This window comes from Odocoileus virginianus, chromosome 18 (assembly GCF_023699985.2).
Source record: "Odocoileus virginianus isolate 20LAN1187 ecotype Illinois chromosome 18, Ovbor_1.2, whole genome shotgun sequence".
In the NCBI taxonomy this organism is placed as follows: domain Eukaryota; kingdom Metazoa; phylum Chordata; class Mammalia; order Artiodactyla; family Cervidae; genus Odocoileus; species Odocoileus virginianus.
In genome coordinates this window covers 44420089-44432633 of record NC_069691.1, presented here as the reverse complement: position 1 = coordinate 44432633, position 12545 = coordinate 44420089, and the positions used below count along the sequence as shown (strand labels likewise).

At 49.1% G+C, this 12545-nt stretch overlaps 1 protein-coding gene across 1 annotated transcript in view; it reads left to right on the top strand.

Annotated features, from left to right (window-relative positions):
* Positions 1-12545, top strand: part of SCARA5 (scavenger receptor class A member 5) — a 130134-nt gene that overhangs the window by 83017 nt on the left and 34572 nt on the right. The window contains exons 5-7 of the mRNA XM_020877900.2: positions 7055-7135; positions 10174-10272; positions 12121-12177. Coding sequence (XP_020733559.2) covers positions 7055-7135; positions 10174-10272; positions 12121-12177 — 237 coding nt within the window. The remainder of the gene's footprint in view (positions 1-7054; positions 7136-10173; positions 10273-12120; positions 12178-12545) is intronic.

Genomic DNA, 12545 nt, shown 5'->3' with positions numbered 1-12545 from the left:
TGGACAGGCAGGGACCTAGGCATGGGACTGCTCTGCTCCCACCTCCCCTGCCCTCTGTGGCAGGAGCCGGGAGAAGAATGTTGACGCCAGGCCAGAAGCACAGTGAGGGGCTCTGGTCTGTTCCTGTGGCTAAGGAGGATGGCCTCTGCTCCTCCTGTCCCAGCTTACCTCTATTCCGACCTGCTCCAGTGATGGAACAGCTGAGACGGTGCCGATGTAGATGGTGAGAATCTTAAAACTCATCTGAATATTACTTAAAAAGAATGAAATAATGCATTTGCAGGATCATGAATGGGCCTAGAGATAATCATACTAAGTGAAGTAAATCAGACAGAGAAAGACAAATATCATATGATGCCACTTACATGTGGAATCTGAAGTATGATATGGATCAACATGTCTATGAAACAGACTCGGAGATACAGAGAACCTTGGGGGAGGGGAGGCAGGAAGGGATGGATTGGGAGTTTGGGATTAGTGGATGCAAAGTATTATATATAGAATGGATAAGCAACATGGTCCTACTATATAGCACAGGGAGCTATATTCAGTATCCTGTGGTAAACCGTAATGGAAAATATGAAATATATCAGTTCAGTTCAATCACTAAGTTGTGTTCGACTGTTTGTGACCCCATGAACTGCAGCATGCCAGGCTTCCCTGTCCTTCACTATCTTCCAGAGTTTGCTTAAACTCATGTCCGTTGAGTCAGTGATGCCATCCAACCATCTCATCTGTCGTCCCCTTCTCCTCCTGCCTTCAATCTTTCCCAGCATCAGGGTCTTTTCCAATGAGTCAGTTCTTCTCATCAGGTTGGAGTTTCAACTTCAGCATCCGTCCTTCCAGTGAATATTCAGGACTGAGCTCCTTTAGGATGGACTGGTTTGATCTCCATGTTGTCCAAGGGACTCTCAACAGTCTTCTCCAGCACCACAGTTCAAAAGCATCAATTCTTCAATGCTCAGCCATCTTTACAGTCCAAGTCTCACACCCGTACATGACTACTAAAAACCTAACTCGGGATCTGACTACTCAGGACCTGACTTGATGTCATTTTCTCAGGAAACCAGGCTGACAATCTGGAGCTTGCTTGGACTCCTCCCTTTCCTCTGCTCCGCCCCCTTCACGGCTCTCATCCAGGTGATTCCCGAGGCAGGTCTCTCCCTCCTTCCTCACTGCTTCCTTCATCCGGGTCCTCCCAGACTCCCTTCCTGGCTCCAACTTCTCTCTCTGACCCACAGTTGCTGTCTGATTGATCCCATCAACGCTCAGCCTTCTTTACAGTCCAACTCTCACATCCATACATGACTACTGGAAAAACCATAGCTTTGACTAGACAGGCTTTGTTGGCATGTTGTAAATATAAAAATATTATATATATATATATATATATATATATATATAAAATTGAATCACTTTGCTATATAGAAGAAACTAGCACAGCATTGTAAATCAACTATACTACAATAAAATTAAAAACAATGCTCATGCAGGGACCACTGGGATGGCTGACACCATATAATAGCTTTCACGACTCCCTAGAAGTCATGCCTTGAATCTCTCCCATGTGCTGGATGCTGTGTGAGGCCCAGGGCCTTGGAGAGTGGGGCTCTAGCCCCACAGGTAGGCCTGTCCTCCTTGGGGACCACAGTCTGAGAGGAGGGATGGTGACAGGCGCGTGGGTGTAGGGTGGCCTGTCCAGACTCTGATGCTTTCCTGGGGAATCTGTGCACAGTGATGCTCGAGGCTCCTCCCAGCTCTGAGATGTGGGGGTTCGGCCCAGGTGCCCTCTGAGATCAGAGGGGTGAGTGTGAAGGTGAGCTTCAGAGAGCGACGGGCTCTTAGAAGAGAGAGGAGTTTGTATCGAGAAGCATCAGACTGTGAGTTTGCAGAAGAAGGGGTCAGGTTGGGGATGATTTGCAGGAGTCTCCAACAGAGAGGGCTGCTTGTTGTACTGTGAGGGGCTTCCGAGGGCTCTGAGTTCACCTGATTCTGATGGGATCAATCAGACAGCAACAGTGGGTCAGAGAGAGAAGCTGGAGCCAGGAAAGGAGGCTGGGAGGACCCCGATAAGGGAGGCAGTGAGGAAGGAGAGAGAGACCTGCCTTGGGAATCACCTGGATGAGAGCCGGGAAGGGTGCGGAGCAGGGGAAAGGGAGGAGTCCAAGCAAGCTCCAGATTGTCAGCCTGGTTCCCTGAGAAAAGGACATCAAGTAGTCATTTTGATGATCTGTCTGAGTAGTAAGATACCAAATTAGGCTTTCAGTAGTCATGTACAGATGTGAGGCTTGGATTGTAAAGAAGGCTGAGCATCGAAGAATTGATGCTTTTGAACTGTGGTGCTGGAGAAGACTCTTGAGAGTCCTTTGGACAGCAGGAAGATCAAACCAGTCCATCCTAAAGGAGATCAGTCCCGGGTGTTCATTGGAAGGACTGATGCTGAAACTGAAGCTCCACTACTTTGGTCACCTGATGCGAAGAGCTGACTCATTGGAGGAGACCTTGATGCTGGGAAAGATTGAGGGCAGGAGGAGAAGGAGGTAACAGGATGAGACGTTTGGATGGCATCACCGACTCAATAGACATGAACTTGGGCACACTCTGGGAGCTGGTGAGGGACAGGGAGGCGTGGTGTGCTACAGTCCATGGGGTCGCAGAGAGTCAGACATGACTTAGTGACTGAACAGAAACAAATAGATCCCAAGAATGCATCACCAGCAGTCAGCGCTGATTTGAAGAAGTGCTTGGTCCTCAGAGCTCCAGACAGCCAGGCCTCTTGAGACCCAGACTGGCCACATTCCAGGCTCCTCTGAGTCAGCCAGGCTAGTACCACCCAAGGACACGACTAAGCCCTGGAAATCAGCACCTGCCTTTACTGGCCACCCTGGCTGCTTCCCAGTTAATCTCTAGTAAAGGTCTTATTGAACTGGCAGGGGGGTTTCAGATGCGGCTATTCTAACAGCCATCCTCAGTAATCTCAGCATAGTTCTGATGACACATTTTGAAGAGTGGGGTACAGATGGTCAGGGACGGTCTTGCCACTCACAGGTTCTCAAGCCCGTATATATCCACCATGTCATTGAGTTCCCTTACTCCTCACTACAAACACCCAAGGAGGATTTCTACTTAGATTTTACAGACCCAGAATTTGAACCCAAGATCTCCATCCTCAAACTCCACCTTCCAAGTGATCTCTGCCCCCTTGATGCCTCTCCGTCAGAGCTAGTCCACTGGGTAGCATCCTGTTTTTGCCAGAACTACTGCTGGGAAGGTCCATGTGTTGGGTCACACCCACCTTAGAGGGAATAGAAGAAATGGAGGATGGTCCATAGCATCGTTGACCTGCTTGATCCCAGGGTGCAGAGTTTCCCATGGGGAAGACAGGAAGGAACAGGGAAGAGTGAGAAGGGGTGGAGTGGTCTGGGGGCAGAGGAGGGTAACAGCCCACTGACAACCCGTGATGGGCAGAGATTCAGGAACTGCTGTCAGCAACCTTTGCTGCAACCTTGACCTGGCCAGGGGATTGCTGGCGTGGGCATTGTAAAGCTCACTCGCTTCTTTCCCCTGTATTTCTCTGCTATATAATCTTAGGCGTGTGCCCAACAGGTGTGGTGTCTCAGTCCTGTTCTCTGAAAGCTGAGGTCCACATGGCCAGTCTTACTTTGTTTTTCTTACTAGAAAAGAGGCGTGAAAGTTGCTCACTTTCAGCAAAGAGTTGCTGACTCTTTGCGACCCCATGGACTATCCATGGGTTTCTCCAGGCCAGAATACTGGAGTAGGTAGTAGTAGTAGCCATTCCCTTCTCCAGAGTATCTTCCCAACCCAGGGATCAAACCCAGGTCTCCTGCATTGCAGGTGGATTCTTTACCAGCTGAGCCACCAGAGAAGCCCTGGTGAAAAGAGGAAGATGGTTACAAACCGCGGTCCTCCTCACATGATCCATGTAACTCAGAAATCCTTGTTTAATGATTTGTGCACTTTTCAGTTCTTGATTCCTTTCCCCCCCTGTTCTCATGCCATTGAATTCTTAAACCACTGTCAACTTTGGTTAGGGTCTAAGGACAGTGCCAGCTTTGGGAATGTATCAGTACATCTTGATCTTGGCCGCCTGGCTGTTTTGTGTGTCTTAACACCCTCTGATCTCATATACTCATTCATTCAGCAAGTATTTATTGTGCAAGCGTGACTGCTAGGGGGCGAGTATACATGTTTTGGTTTCCTAGGGCTGCATGGCAGAGCACCGCACGCTGGGTGGCATATTGTTGTTTAGTTACTCAGTGGTTTCCAACTCTGTGACCCCATGGACTGTAGCCCACCAAGCTCCTCTGTCCGTGGGATTTCCCAGGCAAGAATACTGGAGTGGGTTGCCATTTCCTCCTCCAGCGGATCTTGATCCAGGGATCAAACCCAAGTCTCCTGCATTGGCAGGAGGGTTCTATGCCACTGAGCCACCAGGGAAGCCCCTGGGTGACTTGAAACAACAGAAATCGATTCTCTCACTGTTCTGCAGGCTGGAGGTCTGAGATCCAGGTGTGCACAGGACCATCCTCCCTCTAAAAGCTCTGGGGGAGGATCTTTCTTGGCCTCTTTCTGACTTCTGATGTTGCTGGCTATCTGTGGTGTTCCTTGGCCTGTAGACGCATCATTCCAACCGCGGCCTCCATGGTCACCTGGCCTTCTGCCCGTGTGTCTGTCTGTCAGGACCCAGAAATTGGGTTAGGATCCGCCCTACTCCAATCTGACCTCATCTTAACTAATTACAGCAGCCAAGACTCTGTTTTCAAAGAAAGTCGTATTCTGAGGTCCCAGGTGGACATGAAATTGGCAGGGACAGTTTGACCCAGCGCAGTACAGTTGGGGCATTTTCCTTGGTCCTCTTTTTTGTCTCACTGAGCAGCCAGAATGGAGAATTTAGAATCTGGGTCTTCACAGCCAGTAAAGGGATGCCAAGGGTGTGGTCCTATCTCAGGGAGCTGGCCATTTTGTTAGGAAAAAGAGAACACTTGTGACTACAGGACAAGGCAGTGTGGGATAAGCATCAAATAGTACCAAGGGCATGTGTTCAAACAGGCTGTGCCCACACGTGGCAGGAATGATGGATCAGAGAAGGCTTGGCCACGAGAGTGGCAATGAGCAGCATTGGTGGGGCAGGTAGTGATAGAAGATTGATGGGGAGGGCCCCCTGGCTCACCAGCCTGGGAATAGCAGCCTGCAGGGCATGAAGGGTCAGGTCTCTCCTGGGAATGGTGTGACATCTAGCATGATGAGCGAGGCAGGGTGGATGAGGCCAGACAGCCCTGAGCTGATCCACGGCTCCCTTGCTCACTAGCTGGCTGTGTGGTCTTGACACCCAGCATGTGTGGACTGACTCGGATCACACAGGCTAGAATCCCTGCCATGCTGGAGCCTCACCGTGGAAGGAGGCCCCGCTAAGGAGCATTTAGAAACCCCTTCTTCCATCCAGGTGCTCAAGCCAGGTGACCCTGGCTGCCTCCTCTGCTTTCACCTACATTTAGCCAAGGTCTGTCTCTTCTGCTTCTCAGCAGCCACTGACATCCCTGCTCATGGCTACTTCCCTAATTCAGGGCTCCCTGACCTCTCAGCTGGGTGCAACCTCCTCCTTGGCCTCCCCGCCTCTATTTCCCCCTTTTCCCATCCCTTTTCCAACACCGCAGCCTGAGCGCTGTTCCTTGTGTGCAGATCTGGCCACACTTGTGTGGTCCCTCCTGTGGCTTCTGGTGCCCTCAGGGTCAAGTTCAACACTTGCACCAGGCCTCAGAGACCCTCTACTTTCTCACCCTTCTTACCCCATCATGTGTCCCTCCCAGCTTCCAATTCTACCAACTCCCACAGATCTTTAAGCTCTTATGGGGATTGTTCTCTCTGCCTGGAACTTTCCCCTTTCACTGTGTCTTAGGTTAAGGCTGTTATAACAGTACCACGGGCTTCCCTGGTGGTTCAGTGATAAAGAATCCACCTGCCAATGCAGGAGACTTGGGTTTGATCCCCGAGTTGGGAAGATCCCCTGGAGAAGGAAACGGCAACTTGCCCAGTATTCTTGCCTGGGAAATCCCATGGACAGAGAAGCCTGGTGGGCTGTAGTCCATGGAATCACAAAGAGTCAGAGCATAGCAACTAAACAACAATACCACAGATTGGGTGGGCAGCTTAAAAGGCAGAGATTTGTTTCTCACAGTTCTGGAGGCTGGAAGTCTGAGACCAGGATTGGGTTCAGGTGCAAGCCTGAACAATGGCTTGCACCAATGCAATGCTGGCAATGGTGCAAGCCTGGCAATGGCTGCTTTCTTGCCAGATCCTCCTATAGCAGAGAAAGCATGCTTGCCAGTGCCAGTATGAGGAAGGGAGGGAGAGAAACTGCTCTCAGAGGTCTCTTCTTATAAGGGCACTAATCCCATTATGGGGGGCCCACCCTCATGACCTCATCTAACCTTAATCACCTCTCAAAAGGCCCCAACTCCAAATACCATCACATAGGAGGGTAGGACTTCAACACATGCTTTTGATGTTGGGATGAGGGAGCCACAGTCATTCAGTCCATAACACACTCCCACTCCTCGCTGTACTTAGCCACTTCTGTTCCTCCTTGGAATTTCACTGTGGATGTTACTTCTTCCAGGAAGGTTTCTCTGATTTCTGCCCCCACCCCCTTACAGCACACACACACAAAGGTGGACTAAGAGGAGCCCCATGTGCCTCCAAAGCACATTTTTGACTCTTCCTTTCTGTAGGAGTGAGGGTTTTTTTCTTTTTAATATTTGTTTATTTGGCTGCATCGTGTCTTAGTTGCAGCACACGGAATCTTTCACTGTGGCCTGTGGGCCCAGTAGTTGTGGCCTGAGGGCTTCGCTGCTCTGCGTCATGGGGAACCTTAGTTCCCTGACCAGGAATCAAACCCATGTGGCTGCATTGCAAGACAGGTTCTTAACAGCTGACCCACCACAGAAGTCCCTCAGAGGGAGTTTTTGTTTCCTCTGTAGGCGACCTGCTCCAGAAAGCCGTCCTCTAACCTTAGTGCTGTTTGTCACCCTTTCAGGACCACCAGGCCCCAAAGGTGATCCAGGGGATGCAGGGAAAGAAGGCGAGCCTGGAATCCCTGGCCTACCTGGACTTCGAGGTAATGGGGGCCCCGGGAGGGACCTGGACATAGCAGGAAGGGAAGGAGCTCCCCCATCCATCCCTGACTTTCTGTTTTATCATTGGTGTCGGTGATGGGGCTCTCAGGACAGTCCCAGTCGACTCAGCTTCAGATACCCTATCCTGTTAAAAGCCTAAGAGGTTGTTGGTGTAACACTGTGTGTTTTAGTGTCTCAGTCATGTCCGACTCTTTGTGACCCTGTGGACTGTAGCTGTCAAGCTCCTCTGTCCATGGAATTTCCCAGGTAAGAATACTGAAGTGGGTTGCCATGCCCTGCCCCAAGAGCTCTTCCCCACCCAGGGATTGAACCCAGGTCTCCCACCTTGCCAGCAGATTCTTTACCATCTGATCCACCAGGGAAGCCCTGTTGTTGATAAGTCAGTTAAAAAAAATATATAAGCTCTTTCTGATTTGGAAAGCTTAAAACATTTTTTTTAAGTTGTGTAACACTAGGATGGAGCAAATCCTTTTCCATAGAAAGTACCAGAATCTGAAGGAAAAGAGTGCACAGGAGTCTTACAGCTCCCTGAAGCCACTCCCCACCCCAGGAATCAGGGCCCCTGAGACCAGGATCATCAGAAGGAATCGAGGGTGTCCTCTGATCTAGAGCAACCCTTCAAGTATGCCGCACCCCCTCGGCATTTCCTGAGTCCTCAGCACTTGACCCCCTGCCTCCTGTGGAAACCACCCCAGTCAGTAGATACCTGTCCTCTCCTGCCCTTTGCTACATGCCCTAGTGACAGACCGGAAGGTCCAATAGCTGACAGGGAGGGTAATTTGGGACCTTCCGGAAAGAGTGTGTGCTCCTTAGATGCCTTGTCTCAGGAGTTCCTGTTCCATTGCCTTATCAAGCTTTGCATCCCAGCCTGTCAATGCTGTGAGCAGCATTTTTCTAGAAGAGTGTAGAGTCTTCTTGGGGCTTCCCAGGTGGCTCAGTGGGTAAAGAGTCTGCCTGGGATGCAGGAGACAAAGGAGACGTGGCTTCAATTCCTCGATCGGGAACATTCCCTGGAGGAGGGCATAGCAACCCACTCCAGGGTTCTTGCCTGGAGAATCCTATGGACAAGAGGAGCCTGGAAGGCTATAGTCCACAGGTCGAAAAGAGTCGAACGTAACTGAAATGACCGAGCATGCACGCTCTTAGAGGATTCTAAGTCAGCAGTCCCCATCCTTCTCAGCATCAGGGACCAATTTCATGGAATTCAATTTTTCCATGGACGGTGAGGGGGGGAGATAGTTTCGGGATGAGTCAAATGCTTTAAATTTACTGTGCACTTTATTTCTATTATTATTACTTCAGCTCCACCTCAGATCATCAGGCGTTAGATCCCAGAGGTTGGGGACCCCTGTTTTAAGTGATGTAAGAAAAGGGGAGGCTTATCAGGAGAAAGGTATCTGCTTATTTATGTCAGAAATTACACCTCCAAACCCTCTCCTTTCTAAATCTCTAAGGAGGCTGCAAACAGGAGAGGAGGCAGAGGCTGGTGGAGGCGGAGCTCACAGCCTGGCCTTCACTCCTGGCCTCTGCCTCTCAGCGCAGCTCCCTAAACTCAGAAGTTAAGGATGCCCAAGGGCTTCCAGTGGAGAAGGCAATGGCACCCCACTCCAGTACTCTTGCCTGGAAAATCCCATGGATGGAGGAGCCTGGTAGGCTGCAATCCATGGGGTTGCAAAGAGTCGGACATGACTGAGCGACTTCACTTTCACTTTTCACTTTTATGCATCGGAGAAGGAAATGGCAACCCATTCCGGTGTTCTTGCCTGGAGAATCCCAGGGATGGGGTCGCACAGAGTTGGATACGACTGAAGTGACTTAGCAGTAGCAAGGGCTTCCAGAGCAGTGGAACCTCTTTTTCTCCCTCAGTCAGTGAAGGGATGGGGTAGCCCTGGGCATATCCTGCATGAGATTCACAATTCCATGACATCAAGGCTGTTGGCCTGCAGGACTGTTATGTTAGGGAAGGAATAAAAAAAGGAATCAAGCCCTTTTCTGAGGTCCTTCCACCCTCTTGGGACCCTGGTCATTTGGTGTTTGCTGTAGAGGAATCATAAGTGAAAGACAGATTTCTTCATGTCTTGGGAAAAGGCCAAAGAAAACGAACTAACACTCAAAGCAGGAAAGAACAATTAATGTGTTAATCAGAGTGCCCTGCTTTGCAGAGATAACTTTGGGTTTAGGTCAGGCCTCCAGGGGCGGAGGCCTCACTGGGTGAAAGCAATTGTTGACTTCCGGTCTCCATGGTGACCTTCGGCTGGTGTCATGGGCCTTGTGGCCAGGAGCCCTGGGGCCTAATGGATCAGCAGCCTGTTTTGCCCCAGTTATTGAGCTTTAGGACTTCCTCCCTCCTTGTCAGCCTACCATCCCCTTCTCTACACTTCCCTGTGTTTGCTGCAGGGAAGGGACCTTTATATATATATATTTTTTTTTTTTTCCATAGAATGAGAAGTGATTTCATCTTCTTCCTACCCTAAGTACCAATAAGCCCTTTTCATCCAGCATGAGATGAAGCCAGCCCATCAGGGCTAAGATCCTGTCTCCAACAGTGTCTGCTGTGTGACCTTGGGCAGGTTGCCTCACCTCTCTGGGTCTCAGTTTTCTCATTGGTAATACAGGTGGAATGACACCTCAGACTATGGGGAGGATTAAATAAGATACTTAATGAAAGCATTCAGGATAGTGCCTGGCACATTCAAAAGACTCAAAATTTTTTTGCAAATCTAAATCTCCAGCATAGGTAGAGCTAAAGAGATCTCGCCCAAATGAGATTGGCACCTCTGACATTGCTCACAGTAGACTTGGACCTTTCTTGGAGAGGGGTCCAGACTCACTGGGTTAAAGGTGCTGACAGGGAGCTGTCAGGTGCTGGCCTTTTGGGCTCTGTTTTTGCAGCATCTTTAATTGAAAAAAAAATCAAGAAGCAGAGGCAATGGGAAGATGGATGGTTGAGCCAGACAATGGTCACTGAGGGCCCTTCCAGTTCTGAGTCTGAGGCCCCACAACTTTCTTATCTCCGTAGGTCTACCAGGGGAGAGAGGGACCCCAGGACTGCCTGGCCCCAAGGGCGACGAAGGGAAGCTGGGAGCCAGTGGACCAATGGGCATGCGTGGCTTCAAAGGTAACACTGCATCTCAGAGCATGCTTGCTCGCCACCCGCCCCTCCACACCAACGTGGGCACTGGAGTGTGGACCAGTCTCAAATTCTGGTTCTGCCACTGACCTGCTGAGTGTCCTTGAGCAAGTCACAGAACCTCGTTAAGCATCTGCTTCTTTCTTTCCTTTTTGGCCATGCCATGTGACATGCGAGATCTTACTTCCTGGACAAGGGATCGAACCCATGCCCCCTGCAGTGGAAACAAGGAGTCCTAACCGCCAAACCACCAGGGAATTCCCATTAAGCATCAGTTTCTCCATCCTCAAACTAGAAATCCTCATGATTCCATATTTCACTGGGCTCTCATGAGGATTACATGGAATGTATATGAGTGAAAACACGGTAAACTCTACCGCTCTATGGAAGTTCAGGGGAGTGTTCCCGTGGTTGCAGTTCAGTGACGTAACCAGAGGAAACTGGGCCAGGAGAACAGACGCTGCAAACCCAGGACAGCCCCTCCCCCCAGTACTGCCAGATTCCTTATAGTTTGCCATATTCTTCTGATCCCCCAAACAGTTAAAACTTTAACCAGTCCTCAGATTTCCACTGTCAGTAGTGTTTCTTCTGACTTGTTTTCCTTCATGTTAATAGTCACCTTGTTCATTTTCAGGGGAGTGCACTTTATAGTCCTTCCCATCTTTTCATGTTCAAGTGTCCAGACCTTCTAGCGCCATTGCAGAAGAAGAAATCTGACACTCTTTCCCTGGCCTTTGCCTTCTCGCTTATTCTCAGCCCACATCAAGGATGACCTGTTAATCTTGGATCACTGGGAATTTTTATTCTGCTTTCTGACTGGTGATTAAACAGACTGAGGTTTTCCTTCCTCTTATGATCCACATTTAAAAAAATTGATTTTAAAACACATTACAAAAGCAGCGCATGCTTACTAAAAACAATTTAACAATACAGAAATGTATAATAAAGTCTAAAGTAAACAGTGAGTGCCCTCCTTCATGGTCTCTTATGTGCTTACTCTTCAGAGTAACTACTGTAAACACTTTGGAGCACATCCTGCCAGACTTTTTTCCAAAAGCACATTCATATTTACATATATGGTTGCCTTTTTCTTTTTTTTTTTTCAGAACTTGGATCACTCAAGGCATCTTTCCCTGGAACTTGTTGGCTTCTTTTTTTTCATGAGAGAATTTGCCATAAGCTTTTGATTTACAGTTGTCTTTCTGGAGGCACTTGGATGGAATCCCCTGGTCTTTTTAATGTCCTCTTGAGTGGTGTCAGGACCTTTGAACTTCTTTGTAGAGTGCCATGTTAGCTGAGAAAAGAGCTCTGTTCTTTTAACCATATCCTGGGAAGGAAATGCCACAATTCCCTGGAAACTCTCCCTAGTGTTGTATAGCCTCGCCCACCAGAAAATCTGCCTGATGTAGAACCTATGTTTCTCCTTGTAACTGAAGACCCTCCCTGCTTCTTTTTCTCCCTGCTTGCTTATTAGAGCAACCTTGGATTTGAGCTTCTAAAATTTTGGCTATTTAATAGGAATATCTTTTCTTTGTCTTCTCCCTGTGGGATACAATGCACTCCTTTAAGTCTGTGCTGTGATGAGCCTCTGTGTTTTAATTAAGAGGGAAGGAAACTTCTCGGCTTGGTGCCCACCCACCCTGCTTCCAGGGAGAACTGGACAGACAGCATAAATGACTCGAGCTCTTTCCCTTCCTGCCACACATGCCCTTCAGGTCTGCGGGCTCCTGCCTCAGCGTTTCTCTGGTTTAGGGTTAATGTCTCCTGCAGATAAGACTTTGTTCACCATGTGGATTTATTTCCATTTCTAATGTGGGTTTTCCTCCTCTGTTCTAGGTGATCGAGGCCCAAAAGGGGAAAAAGGAGAGAAAGGAGACAGATCAGTGGATGCCAGTAAGGAAATTCTGTTGGAGTCACTGGATTCTGGGTTGGCACGGGTGTGGCTGTTGCCCCAAGCAGCCCCACAAGTTTTGGGGTCTGGAAGATGGAGCCATTGCCCCAAGTCCAGTGTCAAAGAAGCTACCTACCTGCTCTAGGGCTCAGTTTGTCCAGCAAGAGAGAATTATACCCCAGGGGCACAGGCTGTGTTTCCAGTGGTTGTGTGGAAGGATCTGGAGGCAGACTGTCCAGGCTTCTTTCTGGTTGCCTCACAATGTAATGTTTGCCTCAGTTTTCTCATCTATAGAATGGGATTAAAAAGCGTTCTTACATCATAGAGTCATTGTGAGAATTAAATGAGTCAATCCATGTAATTGGTGGTT